This window comes from Heptranchias perlo, chromosome 24 (assembly GCF_035084215.1).
Source record: "Heptranchias perlo isolate sHepPer1 chromosome 24, sHepPer1.hap1, whole genome shotgun sequence".
NCBI lineage: Eukaryota > Metazoa > Chordata > Chondrichthyes > Hexanchiformes > Hexanchidae > Heptranchias > Heptranchias perlo.
This window is the reverse complement of record NC_090348.1, coordinates 6890982-6913217: the sequence shown is the minus strand read 5'-3', so window position 1 is coordinate 6913217 and position 22236 is coordinate 6890982. Positions and strand designations below refer to the sequence as shown.

General features: G+C 45.1%; 1 protein-coding gene across 1 annotated transcript in view; it reads right to left on the bottom strand.

Moving 5' to 3' along the window:
* LOC137341816 (uncharacterized) overlaps positions 1 to 22236 on the bottom strand; it is a 128609-nt gene that overhangs the window by 4779 nt on the left and 101594 nt on the right. The window contains exons 11-16 of the mRNA XM_068005320.1: positions 19140 to 19338; positions 10820 to 11006; positions 10255 to 10374; positions 8432 to 8622; positions 5112 to 5281; positions 3687 to 3769 (exon numbers count right to left, since the gene is read on the bottom strand). Of these exons, the coding sequence (XP_067861421.1) occupies positions 3687 to 3769; positions 5112 to 5281; positions 8432 to 8622; positions 10255 to 10374; positions 10820 to 11006; positions 19140 to 19338 (950 nt within the window). The remainder of the gene's footprint in view (positions 1 to 3686; positions 3770 to 5111; positions 5282 to 8431; positions 8623 to 10254; positions 10375 to 10819; positions 11007 to 19139; positions 19339 to 22236) is intronic.

The following is a 22236-nucleotide window of genomic DNA, read 5'->3' as shown; positions in this document are numbered from 1 at the left end:
TCGCTCTTCCTCGCCAAAGACGGCCTTTCACATGTGACGTGCGAACACCTGGGTAGCTGAATTTCTTTTTCATAGTGCAGTAGAAGGTGCTGCTGGTGGCACAACAACCACACTCTGAGGCAGTCAAGCAGTCAAGGTGTCAAGGACTCCGAGAAGGCCTTGCTATCCGCCATGGCAGAACCATTAACTCCGATCTGCCAATCAGCTAACAGCCGGGTTCCTACTTACTGCGTCGTGAACAAAGGCATTCGGAAACCTGCCTAAACTCTTTAAAAGTTCATTCTTGGGATGTGGGCATTGCTGGCAAGGCCGGCATTTATTGACTTTCCCTACTTGCCCTCGAGAAAGTGGTGGTGGGCCTTCTTCTTGAACCGCTGCAGTCTGTGTGGTGAAGGTGCTCCCACAGTGCTGTTAGGTAGGGAGTTCCAGGATTTTGATCCAGTACTGATGAAGGAATGGCCGATATATGTCCAAGTGGGGATGGGGTGTGATTTGGAGGGGAGCTTGGAGGTGGTGGTGTTCCTGTGCACCTGCTGCCCTTGTCTTTCTAGTCATGATGTGGAGATGCCGGTGATGGACTGGGGTTGACAATTGTAAACAATTTTACAACACCAAGTTATAGTCCAGCAATTTTATTTTAAATTCACAAGCTTTCGGAGGCTTCCTCCTTCGTCAGGTGAACGATGTGAACCTGACGAAGGAGGAAGCCTCCGAAAGCTTGTGAATTTAAAATAAAATTGCTGGACTATAACTTGGTGTTGTAAAATTGTTTACACTTGTCTTTCTAGGTGGTGAAGGTCGTGGGTTTGGGAGGTGCTGACGAGGCAGCCTTGGCGAGTTGCTGCAGTGCATCCTGTAGATGGTACACACTGCAGTCACGGTGCAACAGTGATGGAGGGTTTCCTCAGATATATAGGTTATTATTATATCTTCACTGAAGTAAGCCATAGATGGTAACAATACAATCTTATACCAATGTAAAATATGTTAGATCACCTACCTTAGGGTGGGGCTTTACCATTTCTTGAAAAAAGTTCAACCTCTCCAAGCAAAGGAGAGACTAATGTCAACCTATCAGGTGACCTTCGTCTCCCTGCTGTCTATTTGGGGACACATCACTACTGCCAACAAAATCCCTCTCCCCTGCCCCCCCACTCCACGATCTTTGGGCGTCCACGCCTCGACCTGTCTAGAGCCTCAGGTGGGCCCCACCTACATTGGGATCAGTGCCGATAGTATGTCAAGTCCCAAATGACAAGGGCATAGAAGCGAGAAGTCCCGACTTAAGGAATCCCCACCCCTTATGTTGATGGCCTTTAGGGGCGGGGAGAGACCCTACACCACCGACCTGGGTATTCAGATAACAGCCGAGTTTGCAGCCCGTTCTGGCAGACTCTCACTGAGCTTACATCAGGAGCCCTCCAGGACGGGGGCGCAATTTTGCCTGGAGAAGGCGGCACCAATGCTCCATACAGTGCCAAGAGCACTGAAAAAATAACAGTAAACAGAAGGCATCTCTCAGTCCTAACGAGATGGAAGCTGGAATGGGCTTTGGACCCGGAGGAAGCTTCATTGGACCTCTTTCAAAGAATGAGCCAAAGTACGGTCAATAATCTTTACATTCCTCATCATTCATTCAACCTGCAAATACACATAGGAGCGTGGACATAGTCCAGAACTGGCGGTGGGTTCTGAAGACCTACAATTTCAGTCCTGCCTAAAGAACTGCAATGCCAAATGTCCTGGTCATCTTGGGTTTTAGAACAAGACAGTGATAATGAGTGAGAGCATGTTGATTGCTCCAGATTGTTGCCTTGCATACGGCTTTAAGAAGTGCCAACCGGGAAAAAAGTGGAATAAGCTTCAATTTTCATGGGTTGTGCCCTGTCAAGGAGTAACTCAAGACAGTAATCCTCCACCACTCAAATTTGCTAACCTCTGGTTATGGCTTTCCTAATGGTTTGTTCTCAAAGGTAAAACTATGCTGATTTATATAGAAGGTTGGTGCCTTATGCAGCTCAAGTATGTGATACATTTCTCAACCTACAGTGTGTTGCAGAGCTGAAGCTGACACTCAGGGTGGGAGCATGATTCTCTATACAACCAGCTCGCAGCTGACTTCTAATAGTTTGGGATACTTGTGCTGCTTTTCACAGTGGCAGTGTTCAATGCTGGAACATAGGAACAGGAGTAGGCCATTCAGCCCCTCAAGTCTGTTTTGCCATTCATTGAGATCATTATTGATCTGTACCTCAACTCCATTTACCCATCTTGGTTTTATACCTAACAAAAATCTATCAATCTCAATTTTGAAAATTTCAATTGACCCCCCCAGCATCCACAGCCTTTTGGGGAGAGAGTTCCAGATTTCCTGAACACATCAGTTTGGGAAATGCAGTTAGTCTCAGCATCCCTGGGCTAGTGAGGGGTAAATCAACTGGGGTTCTTGCTTCTGATTGGCATTGCCAGAAACAGTCAGTGCCTTCAGCGGAAAAGGAGGGAAGACAATTGGGAAATTTACTTTTAATTTGCACTGAGACTTCAAGAAGGAAAGGAGAATCAGAGACAATATTAGTCTTGAGAACTACCCTATCTGCACTTCAATATGGTACAATAGTTCTACCATCAACATGTGTGCGAAGAACACATTTTAAAAAGGATTTGGACAGTTACATGGGTAAGATGGGTATAGAGGGATATGGGCCAAGTGCAGGCAATTGGGACTAGCTTAGTGGTATAAACTGGGCGACATGGACATGTTGGGCCGAAGGGCCTGTTTCCATGTTGTAAACTTCTATGACTCTATGACTCTATAACATATGCTTGTGTCACACTTTATTGGAGCTTGGTGTTAGAGTCAACTTGGCTTGACGCCTATTCTGAGGGGGAGATAATTGGTTTTGGCAATGCCGAAGATGGGATCAGTTATTAACCTGGATACCAGGCTGGAGGCTGAACACAAAGGTTGGCCCAAATTGTGACCAATGTTGGAGGAGGATACATGAGACCTTGAGACCCTCTATGCTTTCTCCCTATCCATGTAAGTCAGTCCTGAGTATGGGTTGACTGGGCCACCTTTGAGATTGTGATCTTTGGAAAGAATGCTTGATTCTCTGACCTGGGAGCAGAGGAATGCTTCTGGGTCTGAAGGCTTCTCCATGCCAAGAAGAATCAACATCCTTTTAGTCAGGACTCCTTCTAACAAATGAACTGGTTGCTTTGAGGCCTTGTGATGAATACGGAACAAGCATCACATTGAAATGATGGAAGATAGGTGTCATGGCAACTTGACATGAATTCTAAAAGCAGGAACTTCCTTTTCTGTAAGCGCCACAGACCTTAAGAAAGGGTCTGGCCGGTTTTCTACCAAAGAGTGACTAACACAAATGTTCGTTAATTTTTTTTTCCAATTTGGTTGGACCCAAGAACAAGGCCCTTGTCTAATAGTAGTGTGGGACAGATCACTTCAACAGCCAGGGGGTGAATTTCTTAAATGATAGAGTCCTGGGTGATTATCTCTTTGAGTGAGAGCAATTCTATGATTGTACGTAGAGGCTGAATGACTGAGGAAGGATATAACTTTTTGTAATGTGGTAGACAAATGGTTTAATGTTGAGCCCTCCTGTGGCTCCATGTCAAAAACACCTCCCCTCTGTCAAGAGTTAGTGACTTGATAGTTTGCTTACTGCTGCAGAGCATGTTGACGACTTTTTGTCGGAAGAGCTTTTCCTGCACTGGTTGGAGACGTTAGGTCCTGAGTAAACGTTGCCTGTAAGAATGAATGGGAAGAACGTGAAAGATTACCATCAGACGTTGCTAAAACACACAGAAGTCTAATATTGCGTGACATGATGGGGTCTGGGCAACCGCTCTGCCACCAAGGGATGGGATGCAGGTCGATACCAGCAATTCCTTACATGGCACGTCCCTGATCTTAGCAAAGACGTCAACATCTGTGGATCAACAGTCACCCTGAGCACTCTCCCACACCCAGGGACTGGATCAAAATCAGCGCAGACAGGGACCCGAGCAGGAAACCTAATCCTTTCTCTCCCCCTTTCATCTGAGGAATGGTCCATGATGCAAAGAGGGGAGGGGACGGAGGAAATACTACCTTAAAAGGGGCAAAGAAATCTATTCCTTGCAACGTCACAGAAAGTTATCTTTGCAGCGACTCGGAGGGTGATTTTAATACAAAAGATGTGATGATTACAAAAACTATTGGTGAGTTTTTTTTTAACATTTGAAGCTCACTTTCAAATAAAGAGAAAACACAGGGACCCTCGCAGGGTTTTTAACAAGGAGATGTGATTGCAACTCATGCAACTCGTAAGAGAGCAAGTGCGAAATATTCCTCTGTCCGGCTGAAATTAGTTCTGAGGTGCATCGCGACAATACAAACTTATTTTATATAAAAATTTGTTTGATAACTTTCCATGTTCATCGAGGCAAAGGGTATTAGCACAAGAGAATCAAATACTTTGCCATTTCAGGCACTAAGCATCCAATGCTCTCATACCAGGTACCCCATAGCCAGTTGCAAGTTAAAACTCACCCTGCCATGTGCCCATATCTTTTTTTTTTATTCGTTCATGGGATGTGGTTGTCGCTGGCGAGGCCGGCATTTATTGCCCATCCCTAATTGCCCTCGAGAAGGTGGTGGTGAGCCGCCTTCTTGAACTGCTGCAGTCCGTGACAACCTCCTACAGCGCCAATGTAAAGTCATTTGGTACCAATTTAATGCAATGGGTTCCACACCTAAACACAGGGCCTTTCCAGCTAACAGGGAGGGAAGGCATTGATTCCATCAGGATGGTCTGCATTTGAACTTGAGCTGAAAGGGCAGTTTGCTAAACACGCTCTACCACCTCGTCCCACAGAATCTTTTTTTAAAAAAAACTTGTCTTTGCCACAAAGAACCTTTTGGTGTCCTACTATCACTTTGGGAAAGGAGTATAGGGGATGCATAGGAATGGGAAAGCTCACTGCAGTCCCTCGAGCCAATCCCATTGTCCAGGAAATATTGTATCCCACGATACCTCCCATACCCCTCATCCAATTTTTCTTCAGGTACTCGCTTTTTGTGCAGAAATGTTTGATCTTTGCCTCACCTGGGGTAGGGTCGGGCCTACTAGACTGTGAGCGAGAGTCCCTGCATAGACTGCTCCCATCGTTACCCATGGACTGGGTTCTGGGTACAGTGAAATCCGGGTGTGTAGCAGAAGCTGTACTCTGACCCCAAGGACACCGTGCAGGGGCAAGTAACACAGGGGGCGTCTCTCTGCAAAAACAAAGACGTTTTAGGAACATTAGAAAGTCCAAAGTGAGACAAGGCCAGCTGGCTACATTCTTTCTAAACATAGTTTATTCTTATCATTAAATGTGTTTGTTTTTCAGTTCACTTTATTTTTCTTCTCCTCTCTGTTCTTCTCATTCTAATTCCCAGCTAATAGTTAAGGTAGGAGATGGCGTTAGGCGATGAATGAAGGCATGTCAGTGGGTAACACTCTCACCTCTGAGTCAGAAGGTTGTGGGTTCAAACCTCACTCCAGAGACTTGAGCACATAATCTGGGCTGACACTTCAGTGCAGTACTGAGGGAGTGCTGGACTGTCAGAGGTGCCATCTTTCAGATGAGAGGTTAAACCGAGGCCCATTCTGCCCTCTCAGGTGGTTCGTAAAAGATCCCACTGCACTTTTAGAAGACGAGCAGGGGAATTCTCCCTGGTGTCCTGACCAATATTTATCCCTCAGCCAACATTAAAACAGGTTATCTGGGCATTATCGCATTGCTGTTTGTGGGATCTTGCTGTCTGCAAATTGGCTGCCATGTTTCCTACATCACAACAGTGACTACACCTCAAAAATACTTCATTGGCTGTGAAGCACTTTGGGACGTCCTGAAGATGTGAAAGGTGCTAAATGCAATTTCTTTCCTTTTCCTTTATTTGAATTTAAGACAAAAAATAATTCAGTCGAGAGTAGATCAAAGTTTGTGCTGACTGGTAAAGCTACCAAAATTAGGACTGGCTGGATTTTTAGGTTGTAAAAAGAAAGTAATAGTAAAAAATAGATATTTTAAAGAAGCCGTTCTTTCTCTGTCATGTAATTTTTTGGGGGAGGGGGAATTCACCAGAATGCAAACTATAAATTACAAATTCCCTGCCCCATTCCCCACCCTCTGGGGGGAATTTTAACCCCCACATGATAGGTGGGAAAGGGTCCGGGATGGGGGGGGGTGTTAAATTGGTAAACATGTGAAACCCGACCCCAACCCGCCCTGAACACGCCTGCTTCCGGTTTTACCGCGGTGGGTTTGGGGGCGTCTGAGTAACCCACTCTGGACAGGTGGGTCGGTGATTATAATATTTAAATGGGGCCCCGTTCCTCAGATTTTGGCAGCCATTTGAATTTAATGGTTGCGGTTTCCCGGGGCTCGGGAAACCCGGCAGCTGAAGGGAAGTGAGAACGGCCGGATCCAGTGTTTTTCCAGTGGGCGAGGAGGAGGAGGAGGAGAGTTCCCCACCGGCCCACCAAGCAAATCTTTTGCTGCAATCTCTCCCACCCCGCGATCTCTCGCTCCCTCCCCCCCAACGGCAAACTCCCCCCCCTCCTCTCCCTCCCTCCTCGCTGCCGCTCTTGGAGCCCCCCTCCCCAACCCCCCGATCTTCTTGATTCCCCAGCGGTCCCCGGCACGGCCTTGCACCATAGGTTTTCCTGCCCGGCAGCACGACCTGCCTCTCAATCTGCCCGGCTGCAGGTAGCAGTAAAAGAAATTCCAAGGAAGTTCAGCGGGACCTCCGCCTTTCCCGGTATTTCCGGGTTACTGGGCTGCTGACATGCACCCCCACACTCTCCCCTTCTCTCCGTAAATATCGGGGCCTTTGACTCCAGTAACAGACCTCTGACTGTCAGCTATCTCTTGGCCCAAAACTATTCTGATGCAGGTGAGTAAAAGAAGTTCCCTCTTCTATGACGGTAGTGTTGGTGTAGTGCGTATATGAGCTTGGAATTAAAGTGAAATTGCCCCTTTGATCTGTGACAATTCTCAAAAAAGCAGTGAGATGCCAGTGTAGAGACAATGGGGATAGAGATTCAACCTCCCCCTCAGGTGTAAAACTGGTGGTTATGTCCGTCTGCCCCTTATAGAAACTGCCTCATTTTCACTTCCAATGGAATCATGAACAGGCTGGTTTCTGTAATGGGAGGCCTATCCGCTAGCCAGCTTTACACTCAGGCGGGAAGTTGAAATTCTACTCTCCTGGAATCATTGCCATGCTTTCTAGGAATGCTAGAAACAGGAGTAGGCCATTCAGACCACCTAGAAGGACAAGAGCAGCAGGTACATGGGAACAACACCACCTGCACGTTCCCCTCCAAGTCACACACCATCCTGACTTGGAAATATATCGCCGTTCCTTCATCGTCGTTGGGTCAAAATCCTGGAACTCCCTTCCGAACAGCACTGTGTAAGGAATCTTACAACACCAGGTTATAGTCCAACAATTTTATTTTAAAATCACAAGCTTTCGGAGATTATCCCCTTCGAAGGCGATACTCTCCGAAAGCTTGTGATTTTAAAATAAAATTGTTGGACTATAACCTGGTGTTGTAAGATTCCTTACATTTGTCCACCCCAGTCCATCACCGGCATCTCCACATCATAACAGCACTGTGGGAGAACCTTCACCACACGGACTGCAGCGGTTCAAGAAGGCGGCTCACCACCACCTTCTTGAGGGCAATTAGGGATGGGCAATAAATGCCGGCCTCGCCAGCGACGCCCACATCCCATGAACGAATAAAAAAAAATTCAGCCCCTTGAGCCTGCTTCCTGATTTCACTCCTGGATAGCTTCGCTCTAACTTTAAGATTATACCCGCTTGTCCTTGATTCCTGCATCAGAGGAAATAGTTTCTCTGTATCTACCCTATCAAAATCTTCAATCATTTTAAACACCGCAATTAGATCACCCCTCAACCTTCTAAACTCAAGGGAATACAAGCCAAGTTTATGCAACCTGTCCTCATAATTTAACCCTCTAAGCCCCGGTAACATTCTGGTGAATCGGCATTCTACCCCCTCCAAGGTCAGTACACGCCTGCGTTCAGTTTTGGGCATCTTCCTGAGGTGCGGTGCCCAAAACTGAATGCAGTTCTCCAGATGGGGTCTGACCAAGGCTCTGTACAACGGAAGCATCACTTCCTCCCCTTTGTAATCCAGCCCCCTTGAGATAAATGTCACCGTTCCATTAGCCTTTTTGATTGCTTTTTGTACCTGTGCACTAGTTTTAAATGATTTGTGTCCTGTGCAACTGTCCAGGAATGGCAGTATCATGAATATCAGCTCCTTATCCCAGACACCTTTGAATAAGCAATACTGGTGTCACCCCAGGTAAAGGGGACTCTATATTTGTCACCACAAATACCTACTTTGTAGATAAAACTTCTGATGAAAAGTAGCACACATATGAAGGAGTCTCTTCCTTTCCCTTGTCTAGTTGAAAATTATCTTGACAGTCATTGGTTGAGACCTGATGAGCATAGTCTGTGAACTGTCCTCTGTGTTTGCAAGGGTTGTTCAACTTTGAGTTCCCAGGAGCAGGAGTGAACCAAGCAACAGCCTAAGGGAAGGTCACAAGTCAGTAAAAGGTGACTGACGTGTTCTCGCACAGAAAACATTCCTATAACATCCAAAATAGCCGAGCCCAGCAAGTGCCCACATCAGTGGGTTGTCATTCGGTGAGGTCTACATTCACTGCCAACATACTGCAAGACCCTGTGACACTTTGGACGACAACATATCAATTCAACATTAATAGAATTCACTGCCATCAATCCACTCCAGAGCAATCACAACACATATTTTCCTTTATTGAAATAATCCATGTGATATAAAGATTATGCCAAAGATTTCTTCTCATTCTCCACCCTGCTCATCTTGCTGACTTACAATTCCACGGCCCACAGTTTGCCAGACCAGTAGTCATTCTGCTTGTCTGTTAGTAGTCGGATGGAGGTTTTTGGCAGGTTATTTATTTATGAAGGACATCGCAAACTTGCCCCGTCCTTTCCTCGCCTATGGGGGTGCAGAGGGTGGGTAATTCCCTCTTGTTGCTGTATGCAGTGACACTGTAAACAAATGTGAGAAGATTTCCTCTGGCCAGTATTTCTAGTGAAAACACACACCTGCTCAGTTAAAACACAACTACAGTTTCACTAGAACCAACCACAGGAAGATCTTCCTGCATTTGGTTGTGATGTTGCAACAAGCAGCAGCCATAGGAAAACATCCCTCCCTCCCTGATGTGCACCAACTGCACTTCCACCATGAATCATTAGATGGCGATCAGGAGCAAGACCCTCATCTGATTTTTGCCCTACCTTGGGTCCAAGAACAGTGGGGCCAATTGGTTGTATCTCCACTGTAATCCTAGCAAAGATCACTCATTTAGCACAGATTGGGGGATGACTCTAGTATCTCCCAGGTCTGTAAGGCTGACTATCACATTGGGCAGTGTATCCATCCACTAAAATAGTGATGCGGGACTTCAGTTACGTGGAGAGACTAGAGAAGGTGGGATTGTTCTCCTTAAAGCAGAGAAAGTTAAGGGGAGATTTAATAGGGGTGTTCAAAATCATGAAGGATTTTGATAGAATAAATAAGGAGAAACTGTTTCCACTGACAGGAGAGTCAGTAACCAGAGGACACAGATTTCAGGTAATTGGCAAAAGAACCAGAGACGAGATGAGCAGAAATTTTTTTATGCAGCGAGTTGTTATGATCTGGAATGCGTTGCCTGAAAGGGTGGTGGAAGCAGATTCAAAAGTAACTTTCAAAAGAGAGTTGGATATTTACTTGAAAGGGAAAAAATTGCAGGGCTATGGGAAAAGAGCAGGGGAGTGTTACATCGAGTTACATCAAAACTACAGCACAGACACAGGCCATTCGGCCCAACTGGCCTATGCTGGAAATTATGCTCCACACGAACCTCTTCCCTCCCTACTTCATCTAACCCTATCAGCATATCCTTCTATTCCTTTCCCCCTTGTGCTTATCTAGCTTCCCCTTAAATGCATCTATGCTATTTGCCTCAGTGGGGCTAATTGGATAGCTCTTTCAAAGAGCCAGCACAGGCCAGATGGGCCAAATGGCCTTCTTCGGTGTTGTATCATTCTATGATTCTATGAAAATAGTCAGCTGTATTAATGCCATTGACACTTGGATTATTCCACATAAAATCATAAACACTTGCCTGTCCGTTGGATTTACACAAGATTGTTGTACATTCAGGACCAGTTCCAAATTTATTACATTCCTTCCATAAAAGGTCTATTGGAGGATTATGAGGGACTCTTGCTCCAGCTGCCCAAACCTATAATGCAATGATATAAACTGTGTTAATGACTTACAGAGAGCTTTATAAAAAATTATTCTTGGGACGTGGGCGTCGCTGGCGAGGCCGGCATTTATTGACCATCCCTAGTTGCCCTTGAGAAGGTGGTGGTGAGCCGCCTTCTTCTTGAACCGCAGCAGTCCGTGTGGTGGAGGTGTTCCCACAGTGCTGTTTGGTAGGGAGTTCCAGGATTTTTGTGCCACTTTGGTCCAAGAACAGTTGAACCAATTGTTAGTGACCCCGGCAATCGTGGCAAAGGTCACTAATTTAGCACAGACTGTTGGATGGGGGGGGGGGAAACAGGACAAATCTAGCATGACGATGAAGGAACGGCGATATGTGTCCAAGTCAGGATGGTGTGTGACATGGAGCTGAGCTTAGCACACAGTTTGGGGTTAAAAATAATGAATGGATCTTTTCTTACCGTTATATTAGATCCGGCTTTCACTTGGGTCCTGGGGGGGAAGTTGTACACTGTTACAGGGTGGCCGCCAATATTCTGCTGCAGAATATGGTTTCCAATGTCCTCCTCTTTGTCATTTGAAATATTTAAGAGTCGAACGAAGTGGCCGTTTGCAGCAACTTCGACTATTTTGATGTTCCCCATGTTGCTGGAATAAAGAAAGAGTTTGTATTCTCATTTTTCCAGTCAATTGGAGATAATACGTCAAAGTTGCAAATAACAATAAGTAGGTTTCTTGAAGCTTCACCATTTTGGTAGACATTTCAGAAACTGGAGGGCACTCACAACTTGAGACTGGTTTCTAGTGTGTCAAAATGAATATGCATTTCCATTTCCATTTAAGCTGAAATCTTAAAGTTGTCCATCTTTTCAAACAGTTAATATCTCTAAATCGCTACGGGAAAAATATCTGCAATTTCCAGTTTATGAAAAGGTAGAAAACCGATCTTTAGTCATTGTTCTTCAAGTTATGGTGTATGTTGCACACTGTTTTATATAGCGTTTTTTAAAATTAATTCATGGGATGTGGGTGTCGCTGGCAAGGCCAGCATTTATTGCCCATCCCTAATTGCCCTTGAGAAGGTGGAGGTGAGCCGCCTTCTTGAACCGCTGCAGTCCGTGTGGTTGCATTAAAGGAAGGGCTACATGAACTTGTGTTGCCTCCAAGTGCCAAATCAACTTTTAAAATTACAACACATCTGCCATTCCCATGTAAACAACACATAAGTTCTGTTATTGAGTGAAGAAGGACCTACGTCCGTCTAGAGGCTGTTTTCAATTCTCTTTCAAGGCCGCTGATTCAAGACAGGTATTTACCCACTACATCCAACGCAACCAGCTCCTGCTTCCCTGCAGATGCTGAAATAACCCACCGCACGCTTCAATCTCCGCGCCTTTCAATCTCCGCGCTCTTCACTCACTGGTTACTGCTTATGCTTTTTCCACTGGAAGTTCTAATGGATCTTCCTCTGAGAGCATTGCTGAAAACAACATATTTTGAAAGGACATGCTGTCTCTGATGCCTGAAGTAGCAAGCTTTGATCTAAAGTAAACAGGTTGAATGAGTATGAAGTTAATTTGTACTTCATCCTCCTCTTAGGAACATAGGAACTTTGGGATACGAGTAGGCCATTCAGCCCCTCGAGCCTGCTCCACCATGACTGATCTGTACCTCAACTCCATTTACCCGCCTTTGCTCCATATCCCTCGATACCCTTACCCAACAAAAATCTATCAATCTCAGTCTTGAAAGTTCCAACTGACCCCCAGCATCCACAGCCTTTTGGGGGAGAGTGTTCCAGATTCCCACTACCTTTTGGGTGAAAAAGTGCATCCTGATTTTGTTCCTAAATGGCCTGGCTTTAGTTTTAAGATTCCCCCACCAGAGGAAATAGTTTCTCTGTATCTACCTATCGAATTCTTTTAACATCTCGATCAGATCACCCCTCAATTAAGCCAAGTTTACACAACCTGTCCTCATAATTTAACTCTCTAAACTCCAGTATCATTGTGGTGGATATGCATTGCACCCCCTCTCCTGCCTACATCCAGGAGCACCTAATGACTTTGCCATTCCACAATGTCCCTTCAAGCTCACAATCACTGACAAGACTATCTTTGATCACTTCTTCATACACATCCTCCTATCCAGCTCCAACCCCTTCACCCTCTCCTTCTGCCCTTGCAAAAATTACTCCCAAATGCCATCATAAAAGCCCTCCCTAACTCCCAACTTCCTCTCCTCTGGTCCTCAACACTAACATTAACACTGTTGCTGAATTGCTCCCTAAGTGCCCTTTCTCCCTTGACTCCACCAGATCCAGGACCGTTCTCCTATCCACAACTCAACTCCACAGACCACAACAGATTAGTGTTGGTCTGGTAGCTGTCCCTTGAAACCCAATCATAATATATGTGATGTTTTGTAGTCAGTTAAAGCCACAAGAGCTGTGCTGGGCCTGTCCTGATACTGCATTGTGAGTTTTGTTGAGAGAGAGAGAGAGAGATAACTCAAATCTAAACAATGTTCTGTTATTTGACTGACAGTTCCTAGTTGAATTCGACAGGTCAGATATTCCAAATCCTGAAAGTCCCGATAACTCTTTTCTGGGATGTAAACAAAAACCTGTTCTGTTTAAATCGTTGGGGGGTGGGGGTGGGGGGGGCAGTTGGAAAATCCCATGAAAGGAGGCAATCTCTTTGAAATCTGAGACGTAACCACTGATAGACTGAGTACTGCAGAAGCCTGCTCTGTGCGACCAAAGTCCAAAAGTGGATCTCGCAGAGCTGACAGCGAACTGAAGCTAAACTCACCCAATCATGTAAGAACGGCGGCCAAGAAAACTCATTTGTTTAAGGAAGCTTAGAGTAATGGAATAACACATTCACAGTTAACCATCAGCAGTACGACAAGCAGTCTCGAAAAACACATTTCAAACTATATCAAACATAAAAAACTCATCTGTAACATCTTCCAGTTCTGACGAAGGGTCATAGACCCCAAACATTATAACCTAACCTTTTTTTCTATTCTCCACGGATGCTGCCTGTTTCTAGCATTTTCTGTGTTTATTTCAGATTTCCAGTATCCGCAGTATTTTGCCAGGCACTTAATATTAATTGTGATACATTCAAGTATGTTGTGTTTTAAATAGCCAGTTTGAACAATGGAAGTAACTGGAATGGGTGTGCCTTTAAGTACATAGGAGGGACTGTGGGTTTGATATTTGATACAAGTGATAGGTTAGTTATCTGCAACAAAAAAACCTCGTGCCATGTGTTTGAAAACCATGTTAACCTGGGCATTTCAAACTTGTTGGCAGAATGGCAATGTAACACACACAGATCAGGGGAATATTGGTTCAAGTCAGGATTCGTTTACAGTTCAGATTGCCACAGTGAACTTATTCAAACTTTGAGCCTTTTGTTCATAATCTCCCATTTGTTGATGTGTTCATGCAGCAAACTCATACGCACAATTTGGTGAGGTGATTTTTTTTAATATAAAGCTTTACTTCAAGACTACAGCACAGAAACAGGCCATTCGGCCCAACTGGTCTATGCCAGTGTTTATGCTCCACACGAGCCTCCTCCCACCCTATTTCATCTAACCCTATCTGGATTCCTTCTATTCCTTTCTCCCTCACATGCTTATGTATGTAGTTTCCCTTAAATGTATCTGTGCTATTCGCCTCAACTACTCCTTGTGGCAGCGAGTTCCACATTCTAACCACTCTTTGGGTAAAGAAGTTTCTTCTGAATTCCCTGTTGGATTTATTCGCGACTATTTTATATTTATGACCTCTAGTTTTGGACTAGAAGTGGAAACATTTTCTCTACATCTGCCCTATCAAATCCTTTCATTATCTTAAAGACCTCTATCAGGTCACCCCTCAGCCTTCTCTTTTCTAGAGAATGGAGCCCCAGGCTGTTCAGCCTTTCCTGATAATTATAACCTCTCAGTCTGGCATCATCCTTATAAATCGTTTTGGAACCTTCTCCAGTGCCTCTATATCCTTTCTATAATATGGAGTCCAGAACTGTACCCGGTACTCCAAGTGTGGTCTAACCAAGGTTCTATACAAATTGAACATAACATTTGTGGGAGCACTCTTGCTCCTCCTGGCCCCAGGAAAATAGAAGGTAAAAATTTCCTCGGCCATTTTTCGAGCGGCCTCCAGCAGTGCCTTAAGGCCCCTTTGTGTCTCTCTCTATTTCTCTGTGACTCCTTGTTTGTCTCTTTCCCTTTCTGTCTTTGTCTGTTTCTCCATCTTTGCCTGTCATCTGACTCTCTCTTCCTTTCTCTCTCTCTCAATCTGTTTTTCTCTCTGTCTGTCTCTCCCTCTTTAGCTCTCTCTCACTTCTCTTTCTCTCTCCCTCTGTCTCTGTGTCTCTCCTTTTATTTGACTCTCTCTGACTCACCCTCAGTATCTGTTGGTTGCTCTCTGTCCCTTTTTACTCTCTCCCTCTCTATTGCTCCCTCTGTCTGTCTGTCTCTCTCGCTCTCGCTCTTGCTCTCGCTCTGTCTCTGTCTCACTCTTACTGTCTGTCTGCCTGTATCGCCATGTCTGTCTCTGACTACCTGGGGGGGAATTTTAACCCCCAAGAACAGGTGGGTTGGGGGCAGGTGGGCAGTAAAAATAGTTGATTTCTGGGGCGGGACCGCATCCCAGCTCCGATACTTAAAGGGGCAATGAACCTCATCATGATAGTTGTGGCACTTAATTTTTGGTGTATTACAAATAAATTTAAACAAATTTAATCTTACCTGTTCGGGTTTCCTGTCGCTTCCGATTCACGTCAGGTGAAAGCAGGCGGGAAGGGCCGGATCCATGAGGTGAGGGCCTTTATTAGAGTCATAGAGTCATAGAGTTATACAGCACGGATAGAGGCCCTTCGGCCCATCGTGTCCGCGCCGGCCATCAAGCCCTGTCTACTCTAATCCCATATTCCAGCATTTGGTCCGTAGCCTTGTATGCTATGGCATTTCAAGTGCTCATCCAAATGCTTCTTGAATGTTGTGAGGGTTCCTGCCTCCACAACCCTTTCAGACAGTGAGTTCCAGACTCCAACCACCCTCTGGGTGAAAAAGTTCTTTCTCAAATCCCCTCTAAACCTCCCGTCTTTTACCTTGAATCTATGTCCCCTTGTTATAGAACCCTCAACGAAGGGAAAAAGCTCCTTAGTATCCATCCTATCTGTGCCCCTCATAATTTTGTACACCTCAATCATGTCCCCCCTCAGCCTCCTCTGCTCCAAGGAAAACAAACCCAATCTTCCCAGTCTCTCTTCATAGCTGAAGCGCTCCAGCCCTGGTAACATCCTGGTGAATCTCCTCTGCACCCTCTCCAAAGCGATCACATCCTTCCTGTAGTGTGGCGACCAGAACTGCACACAGTACTCCAGCTGTGGCCTAACCAGTGTTTTATACAGCTCCATCATAACCTCCTTGCTCTTATATTCTATGCCTCGGCTAATAAAGGCAAGTATCCCATATGCCTTCTTTACCACCTTATCTACCTGTTCCGCCGCCTTCAGGGATCTGTGAACTTGCACACCAAGATCCCTCTGACCCTCTGTCTTGCCTAGGGTCCTCCCATTCATTGTGTATTCCCTTGCCTTGTTAGTCCCTCCAAAGTGCATCACCTCGCACTTTTCCGGGTTAAATTCCATTTGCCACTGTTCCGCCCATCTGACCAACCCATCTATATCGTCCTGCAGACTGAGGCTATCCTCCTCGCTATTTACCACCCTACCAATCTTTGTATCATCAGCGAACTTACTGATCATACCTTTTACATTCATATCCAAGTCATTAATGTAGACCACAAACAGCAAGGGACCCAGCACCGATCCCTGTGGGACCCCACTGGCCACAGGCTTCCAGTCACAAAAACAACCTTCGACCATCACCCTCTGCCTTCTGCCACTAAGCCAGTTTTGTATCCAAAGTGCCAAGGCACCCTGGACTCCATGGGCTCGTACCTTCTTGACCAGTCTCCTGTGCGGGACTTTATCGAAGGCCTTACTGAAATCCATGTATACCACATCCACTGCGTTACCCTCATCCACACGCCTAGTCACCCCCTCAAAAAATTCAATCAAATTAGTCAGACATGATCTTCCCTTGACAAAGCCATGTTGACTATCCCTGATTAATCCTTGCTTCTCCAAGTGGAGACTAATTTTGTCCTTCAGAATTTTTTCCAATAATTTTCCTACCACTGATGTTAGGCTCACTGGCCTGTAGTTCCCCGGTTTTTCCCTACTCCCCTTCTTGAATAATGGTATTACATTAGCGGTTCTCCAGTCCTCTGGCACATCCCTTGTGGCCAGAGAGGTTCTGAATATATGTGTCAGAGCCCCCGCAATCTCCTCTTTTGCCTCACACAGTAGCCTGGGATACATTTCGTCCGGGCCTGGGGATTTATCCATTTTTAGGCCTGCTAAAACCGCCAATACCTCCTCCTGCTCGATGTTAATATGTTCGAGTATATCACAGTCCCCCTGCCGTATTTCTATGTCTACATCGTCCTTCTCCATAGTGAAAACAGATGCAAAAAATTCATTTAGAACCCCTCCTACATCTGCCGGCTCCACACACAGATTGCCATTTTTGTCCCTAATGGGCCCTATTTTTTCCCTAGTCATCCTCTTACCCTTAATATACTTATAAAACATCTTAGGATTTTCCTTTATTTTGCTCGCCAGTGTTATTTCATGGCCCCTCCTTGATCTCCTAATTTCTTTTTTAAGTATCCCCCTGCACTTTTTGTACTCCTCTAGGGCTTCCTCCGTCTTTAGCCTTTTGTATCTGCCAAAAGCCCTCCTTTTTTTCCTAATCCATTCTCGTATATCCCCTGACATCCAAGGTTCCCTGGAGTTCTTGGAACCACCCTTGACCTTTACGGGAACATGTTGCCATTGTATGGTCTCAATCTCCCTTCTGAAAGACTCCCATTGCTCCGATGCGGATTTTCCTACAAGCAGCTGATCCCAGTCCATTTTGGCCAGATCCTGCCTTATCCTATTAAAATCGGCCTTCCCCCAATTTAGAACCTTTATTTCCGGCCCCTCCCTGTCCTTTTCCATGACCACCTTAAATCTCACCGAATGATGGTCTGCTTGTGGACCCGGAGGAGCTGGAGAGCTTCATCCAGGCCCAACAAGCTCACCTGGCCGACATCCATCTCCACTATGTTTATAACTAACGAAAATGAAAAAATCACACAGTCCCCATGATATTTCTCCCCTGGTGTTGCTCGCAGCAGTGTCTTGGAGATTAATCTTTAACTCCTGGAGACTCCGGGAGAGTTGGCAACCCCATTGCTTGTGGCTTCAGTAGCAAAATGTATGCAGTGTGGAGACCCCAGTCGCCACAGTGACCAGAGGGAGGAGCAAAGACAGGTTGTACTTGAACACTGAAAAGAGATGCACATCCCCGAGGCAACACATAACATCGGCCTATACAATACACCAGCAGACACATCACATCTACAGTGACAACCCTACACTCTGTCTACTTATTGTATCAACGCTGTACAAGAATATTCTAGGTTTTCTAACGCCTTATAATTGTGTCAGTTCTCCTCCAATAGTGTCATCCCTTGATTCTCTACCACATTACACAATAGAATCTTACAGCACAGAAGGAGGCCATTCGGCCCATCGACTTCAGTTACGTGGATAGACTGGAGAAGCTGGGGTTGTTCTCCTTAGAGCAGAGAAGGTTTAGAGGAGATTTGATAGAAGTGTTCAAAATCATGAAGGGTTTAGATAAAGTAAATAAAGAGAAACTGTTCCCATTGGCAGAAGGGTCGAGAATCAGAGGACACAGATTTAAGGTGATTGGCAAAAGAACCAAAGGCGACAGGAGGAAAAACTTTTTTAGGCAGCGAGTTGTTATGATCTGGAATGCGCTGCCTGAAAGGGTGGTGGAAGCAGATTCAATCATGGCTTTCAAAAAGGAATTGGATAAATATTTGAAGGGAAATAAATATATGCCTGCTCTTTGTAAGAGCAATCCAGTTAGTCCCATTCCCCCGCTCCTTCCCCTTAGCCCGGCAATTCTTTTCCCTTCAAATGTTTATCCAATCACCTTAAATCTGTGTCCTCTGGTTCTCGACCCTTCTGCCAATGGGAACAGTTTCTCTTTATTTACTTTATCTAAACCCTTCACGATTTTGAACTCTTCTATCAAATCTCCTCTCAACCTTCTCTGCTCTAAGGAGAACAACCCCAGCTTCTCCAGTCTATCCACGTAACTGAAGTCCCTCAACCATTCTAGTAAATCTTTTCTGCACCCTCTCTAAGGCCCTCACATCCTTCCTAAAGCGCGGTGCCCAGAATTGGACACAATACTCCAGCTGTGACTGAACCACTGGTACTGGTACCAGTAAAAGTGACCATGAAGCTGTCAGATTGTCATAAAAACCCAACTGGTTCACTTATGTCATGACTTGGTCTGGTCTAAATGTGATTCCAGTCCCACATCACCGTGGTTGATTTTTAACTGCCCTCTGAAGTGGCCTGATTGTATCAAACCACATCACCTTCTCAAGGGCAACAGGGGATGAGCAAGTAAATGCCAGTGATGCCCACATCCCAAGACTTAATTTTTTTTTTTTTAAAAACCCCTGCAAATGTTTACCATGGGATGGCACTATTAACATTAGAGGTAAGCACTTCCTAACTTGTTTATCAGCTTACAAATGTAAAACGAGGTTCGATATAAAGCAATGAGCCAACTCGATTCTCGGTTATAGATCCTATCTGGCGTTACCTGGAGGTAGGTATGTTGAGGTTGCAGGCATTGATGACTGGCTTGCAAACGGGGACCTTGTTGCATATGCTGTCCCTCTTCAGTTCCTTGAACATGGCGTTGAAATAGTCTCGACCTTGGCCAAATTTGCAGCTGTTTAGAGATTGGGTTGGAGGCTTTGAGCAAAGCCTCTTTGGTTCATCATTACAACACTCCGTCGCTGTAGGAGAAGAGATGTCAGTGTAGTTGCTCCCAACAGCCTCACGTCCTAAAACAGCTGTCTGTGCTTTTTTTTCTGCACCTTGCTCTCGTCACAGGTGAACATAAGATTATCAGCAAAGCCCCTTTGGAAAGCTAGCGGCCTTACAAAGAGGCTGTGTACTATTATTTGGGTTCAAGAGACAGGTGAAGGTAGGTCAATGCTTAGAACTTCCCCGTCAAAAATGCACCTCAAAAAACATTCTAAAACTTAGACAGGTACAGTGGGGCAGAGCGGTGGGGGGCAAAACTATGTACACGTATTGACATGAGTGCTGGGGCACAAGTCTGGAGCCAAGATCCCTACTGATTTCCCTGTCTTCTGTGTGGCGCTGTGGGAATCTGCAAGGTGGAGGTCAGCTGTGTTCCTATAGAAAAAGACCCCCCAAGACTATCCTCACCCCCCACCTTGGATTTGGGTGACATCAGTGGAGTGGATTATATTTTTGGATGGAGGGCAGCAGAGGGAGAAAATGAGGCAGGGGAAAGGCATGGAATTAGAAAATACCATTAAAAATAAGAGAGTCTTGTCTGTTATGTCCTAATAAACACTCAAGTTGATGTGGCCATACAACAGCTGCTTTTTTATTATAAACCCTGCAACATTCTCGCCAGGGATATAACATTCGGTAACAAGAGAAGACCTTGGAGTGTGATTGCTACAGCGTGATTACTCCCATGCGAGGGGCAGAGGGCCTCTAGTGTTCAGTTAACAATATGCAGGTAAAATACGTATCACTGTACTCAAAAAAAAATTAAGTAAAGTAAAATATTTCTAATTTTTTTTTTTAAAAAGCACACAGAAACCTTTGCATTAACTCGAAGTGCTCCCACCCAGGAATGAAATGTTTTAATGGTGTTTACAAATTAAAATAAATGTGTTAATTTGAATATTTACATTGTCACAAACTTCAATTCATTTGAAACTAGGTTGAATCTAGTCAACAAGTGTGAAGTATTATAAGTATGTAGAGTGGGGTTCCCAACCTTTCAGAATTGCCCTGTAATCTCCAGGAATTAAAAAATGATCTCCTTGACACTGCTGCCAGCAACACCCAGGAGTAAAATCATAGGGGCATTAAAAAAAATGGTGTCTTTTCTTCATTTTCTTTGAACACTTTTGTTTCTTAGTTACAAAAATATTGGAGATGGGGGGAAAAAAGTGGTGTTTGACTGGGTGAGGCGGTTGGAGGTCATGTGATGAAACCTCCAGGAATACATCCAACCAGAGTTGGCAACCCGAAGGTAGAGTGGGTTATTGTTCCCCAGTCCTGTGGGGCAGGTTTTTGCGTCTCTTCAGATGATAGAATCATAGAATCATAGAAGTTTACAACATGGAAACAGGCCCTTCGGCCCAACATGTCCATGTCGCCCAGTTAATACCACTAAGCTAGTCTCACATGCCTGCACTTGGCCCATATCCCTCTATACCCATCTTACCCATGTAACTGTCCAAATGCTTTTTAAAAGACAAAATTGTACTCGCCTCTACTACTGCCTCTGGCAGCTCGTTCCAGACACTCACCACCCTTTGAGTGAAAAAATTGCCCCTCTGGACCCTTTTGTATCTCTCCCCTCTCACCTTAAATCTATGTCCCCTCGTTATAGACTCCCCTACCTATGGGAAAAGATTTTGACTATCAACCTTATCTATGCCCCTCATTATTTTATAGACTTCTATGAGATCACCCCTAAACCTCCTACTATCCAGGGAAAAAAGTCTCAGTCTATCCAACCTCTCCCTATAAGTCAAACCATCAAGTCCCGGTAGCATCCTAGTAAATCTTTTCTGCACACTTTCTAGTTTAATAATATCCTTTCTATAATAGGGTGACCAGAACTGTACACAGTATTCCAAGTGTGGCCTTACTAATGTCTTGTACAACTTCAACAAGACATCCCAACTCCTGTATTCAATATTCTGACCAATGAAACCAAGCATGCCAAATGCCTTCTTCACCACCCTATCCACCTGTGACTCCACTTTCAAGGAGCTATGAACCTGTACTCCTAGATCTCTTTGTTCTATAACTCTCCCCAACGCCCTACCATTAACGGAGTAGGTCCTGGCCCGATTCGATCTACCAAAATGCATCACCTCACATTTATCTAAATTAAACTCCATCTGCCATTCATCGGCCCACTGGCCCAATTTATCAAGATCCCGTTGCAATCCTAGATAACCTTCTTCACTGTCCACAATGCCACCAATCTTGGTGTCATCTGCAAACTTACTAACCATGCCTCCTAAATTCTCATCCAAATCATTAATATAAATAACAAATAACAGCGGACCCAGCACCGATCCCTGAGGCACACCGCTGGTCACAGGCCTCCAGTTTGAAAAACAACCCTCTACAACCACCCTCTGTCTTCTGTCGTCAATCCAATTTTGTATCCAATTGGCTACCTCACCTTGGATCCCATGAGATTTAACCTTATGTAACAACCTACCATGCGGTACCTTGTCAAAGGCTTTGCTAAAGTCCATGTAGACCACGTCTACTGCACAGCCCTCATCTATCTTCTTGGTTACCCCTTCAAAAAACTCAATCAAATTTGTGAGACATGATTTTCCACTCACAAAACCATGCTGACTGTTCCTAATCAGTCCCTGACTCTCCAAATGCCTGCAGATCCTGTCTCTCAGAATACCCTCTAACAACTTACCCACTTCAGATGTCAGGCTCACCGGTCTGTAGTTCCCAGGCTTTTCCCTGCCGCCCTTCTTAAACAAAGGCACAACATTTGCTACCCTCCAATCTTCAGGCACCTCACCTGTAGCTGTCGATGATTCAAATATCTCTGCTAGGGGACCCGCAATTTCCTCCCTAACCTCCCATAACGTCCTGGGATACAT